This window comes from Habropoda laboriosa, unplaced genomic scaffold (assembly GCF_001263275.1).
Source record: "Habropoda laboriosa isolate 0110345459 unplaced genomic scaffold, ASM126327v1 scaffold713, whole genome shotgun sequence".
In the NCBI taxonomy this organism is placed as follows: Eukaryota; Metazoa; Arthropoda; class Insecta; order Hymenoptera; family Apidae; genus Habropoda; species Habropoda laboriosa.
Genome location: NW_017100832.1, coordinates 281,161 through 285,287, shown reverse-complemented (window position 1 = coordinate 285,287; position 4,127 = coordinate 281,161). Strand labels below are relative to the sequence as shown.

The window sequence follows — 4,127 nt, the reverse complement described above, 5'->3', positions numbered from 1 at the left end:
CAGAAAAAAGAAGAGCGAAGTCTTTGGTACACAAAGAATTGATGTAACTTTTAAGTGACGTTTACGTTTTACCAGAGAGGTAGCGGTAAAGGTGGAGAAGATGATGAACTCCCTGATAAAGAACCGGTTAGGCTGGGTGCTGCTTCAAATAATGGAGAACTACCATTCGACACCGGTGAGCACAAGTACTCTGGAAAAGCCGATGGACTACCTAATAAGATGTAATTAGCAACGATTAATTACAACACAAACAACGCCGATTTTCCGATCGTTTTTTTTTTTTTTTTCGAAGAAAAAGTTCTTAAGAGAACAAATCTATTAAAAAGTACTCGCTCGTTCTTTCTATTCAACTGATTAGATTGAATGTGGTACTAGTACGATTTCAAGCAATTCACCATTATCTGTATCTTATCAGTTGAGGCTTACCCCTTTTACAGTGTGATAAAATGATTTTAACAAATGTTTTGTTTGACAAATATAAACATGTTTCAACTGCTAACAACATTTGATCGTAGTTCCGCGATTCATGAGCGCAAACTATCGCTCATCGTGTCATCCGTCGAGAAGAGTAAAATGGTGCGTCTCGTCGAATCTAGAGGAGAACAAGTGTCGATGGTTGAGAGAGGCTTCGATCGTTTACGGTGTAGAGCCAGCGATTGCCTGTATCCAGGAATTGAGCCGGGAATCTTGTTTAAAGGCTGCTACAACCGAGCGTGCGGACATATTCGTCGCGAGGCCAGAGGAACTGTTGGATGCCAGAAGGTGAGAAAATTTGCACAAGTTCGCAAGAAGAAAGAATACTTGCTCTACCGGTAAATTCCAACTTTAGGATGGGTCTGAAAATGGTCGTGCAGGCGGTACCAAGGAGGAACAACGAATTTATCAGGATCGCAGCTGTCGTGAAACAGGATTCGTGGATCAAGAGTTTGAAAGACTTGAAAGGCGCCAAGGCGTGTTTCACGGGATTTAGAGACGTGGGTATGGATACAATTTCCGTCGCCTGAAATATTTCGAAGCAAATAGAGAGAAAAGACTTTTTTAAAAATACTATTTAAAAAAAAAGAAGGAAACATACGTACTATCGAGGAGTGTTTTCGGTGGAAAAAAATTGGTTAAGGATCGTTAGTTTCATTGCAGGATGGAATAGTTTCGTGGCCACCTTGAAGAACATCTCGTGTGGAAGCACACATTGTTCCGATACGGAAGCGGTTGCCGGTTTCTTCACGGAGAGCTTCATTGTCGGTCTGAGCGACAGCGACGGACAAATGCCGTGTAATTTATACCCGTTGACTAAACAAGGTGTGTACATGTAACGCGGCAATAAACACGTCAAATGTCGCGTTGTAAATATAGACTAAACAAGGATACGATTCACAGCGAACGGAGTTGGAGATGATACCGCTGCCTTCGAATGTATGATGTCTGGCCGTGGAGATGTCGCTTTTGTCGACTTGAAGGGCATCGATGGAAAAACTGGTAAATAAATAACGTTTCTTAAAAATTTTAGAAATTCATAATTCATTAGCGAATTTCCAAAATTTCTCTTACTTTCATAATTGTCGATACACGCAAGATCGTACTTTTTCCTACGTGCTGTATTTTAAATCTCCTATTATCCTATCTTAGCTAGTTTAGCGCAAAATCGTGCCGCTCAGCAAGACGAAGTATCGAGGATGAAGCAGTATCGAACGTTATGCTTCAATGAAGTTGACACGAATGAAGTATGCTTGCTTACGTGGGCTCCGTTGAGCGCGGTAATTTCAATAATAATAATTCTATAATAACATTCGTTAGAATTGCCTTTAAATTTGGGGTATAATCTTCAGGTGGTAGCGAGCGAAAATATGACGGGCTTGAGACGCGAAGAGATCTACTTGATGCTATTGGAAATGGACAAACTTTTCGGCGTCACATTCCAAGGTGAAACGCCGGCGTTCTCGATGTATGGGATGTACGATTCAAATAGTAGCATTATATTCCCGGTACGTGAGAACATAATATTAATGAAGATATTAGTAAAATAATAATAACATTATACGTACGAATATTAATATTATTATCAAAACTAGACATATATATGTACATTCTATTTTTTTATTCTTCGTCGGAACTTATGCACATGCAGTCTAGAGGTCGTTCGAGTATAGTTACTTTTTCCCAATATTTTTCATTCTGTGCTAGCCCGTAATAAACGTAACCCTTCCGACAGAAAGCCCATGGGAAATGCATGCACTTAAATGAAACACAAGGTTCGCCTTTTGCGTCTAATGCAATGGCGCCTATATCAGATGTTCCAGTTTCTTTTTCGAAACTTTGTAACACTGTGTTTACTGCACAGTTAATCGGTTCCCTTTCTGACAGCTTGTTAATTATTCTACGTGCTGGTGCATAGCAGTAGATACTCATATCGTTTCCGGAAATGGAAGTGCAGCCATATTCGTCTGTGTAAATGCCGCAACCAATCACAGTGCCAATTGCACTAACAGAACCAATCGGCTTTCCCGGTTCTCCCGCCGTCGAAGTGCCACTTGCGAGTCGTTTTTTTCGATCGTATGCAACTACTCCAACTGCACCAGCCTAATATCAATATATTCTAATTCCATTTTCTATTGTTCGTTACGTCTCTTGATCGTTATGTAATTAATAGAATTTCATAAGAAATTTGAAAGTAAGAAGTAAGTATTGTTACTTGTTGCTTCACGATGCTGCTATTACGTAATACTATGTGACAAAGGATTGATTTGTGAGATATAGCAAAAAGAATACTACGAAAACGACACCTGTAAAATTGTTGGTTCATCCCATAAATCAGAATCAGTCGATAATGCGCAATAAGGATACGCTTCTCCCTCTATAGATCGTTTTATAACACAGTCTGGATCACATTCTTCTTTTTCATCGTCGATGTCATTTTTCCATTCAGTTCCATCGTATTCTCCTTCATTCGTGCAACATGTCATGGATTCAAACATGCTTGACGGTAAAGATTCACATATGTTCAAAGTACCCGGCGGTAAAATCGGGATTCCATTATCCAACGCTAATTTTTGCGCACCCTTTTCAACGATTAACACATGCTTCGTGTTCTCTAATACCCTTCTTGCTGTATATTATGTAAATTCTTCGATTTAGATATCGCTATAGCGCTCAAAATTATTTGAATTGGAAATTTCAAATAACTTAAAATATGTACGTTGACTTGCTTTGTAAAACAGACCTAAACAGATAGGGTGTTCTATGTCACGTACGGCGCCCACGCACCCAGCATCGCGTGTTGTCATAATAGCAGCATCCGTGACTATCTCGTCATTAACGTCCAAACAACCTCCTTTCGCGCAATTAAAAAGCGGTTTGCTTTCCATGTAAGAAATTGCTCTCTCTACTGCGTCTATTGCTGATCGACCGTTGATAAGGTCACTATACGCCTCAATCGCCGCATTTTTAACCTATTCCAATTGGCGAAAACCTTCGTATTTTTCCAATAGAATGCAGTTTGAGCATATATTTCTTACAAAAATATAGTCAAATAAATAATTTCAAACCTCGAAAAGCATACGTTCATGTTTTTTTCGTGGAATTTTTCCCGCTCCTCCATGAACTATTATGATCGGATCTACGTAGATACGTTTTTTTTTCTCCGGTTTCTCCGCAGCTTTGACTCTTGCCAAAATCTGATCGATCCAGGAGCAATAATCGCACATTGTAAATGTATAACGTAAAATTTTATAAGGGGATGAGGATTCATGTAAATCAATGATTATTCAATACAGATTAATACGAACTATTAAAAACAAATGCAAATATAATTTTTTTTTTTACAGGAAGCAACACAACATTTACAAGCCGAAGTTCATCATTTTCAAAAAGTACCAGGTTATCTTGATATCATTAACGATTTCGTAAAACAAGCTCATTGTAGCGGCGCAAAAGATTTGAGCTCCCATTACAGTAACACGATCCTTATATATATTTTTATCGCTATATTAAGTAAACTACTAAGTGCCTAAGCATAAATGTCTTTCGTTCGTTTCATTGTCGTATAAGAGTTTTATACATAAATTTATGTTTTGATAAAGTGATATTTAGAAATAAAAGTTTGTAATTAATAAAAAATTTTTTTAGAATAA

The 4,127-nt window shown here is 38.2% G+C and overlaps 1 protein-coding gene across 1 annotated transcript in view; it reads left to right on the top strand.

Moving 5' to 3' along the window:
* LOC108577256 (transferrin) overlaps positions 1-4,007 on the top strand; it is a 7,429-nt gene extending 3,422 nt beyond the window's left edge. The window contains exons 9-16 of the mRNA XM_017940389.1: positions 76-221; positions 516-762; positions 830-978; positions 1,138-1,299; positions 1,378-1,476; positions 1,627-1,754; positions 1,827-1,982; positions 3,822-4,007. Coding sequence (XP_017795878.1) covers positions 76-221; positions 516-762; positions 830-978; positions 1,138-1,299; positions 1,378-1,476; positions 1,627-1,754; positions 1,827-1,982; positions 3,822-4,007 — 1,273 coding nt within the window. The remainder of the gene's footprint in view (positions 1-75; positions 222-515; positions 763-829; positions 979-1,137; positions 1,300-1,377; positions 1,477-1,626; positions 1,755-1,826; positions 1,983-3,821) is intronic.
* The last annotated feature ends 120 nt before the right edge of the window (positions 4,008-4,127 follow it).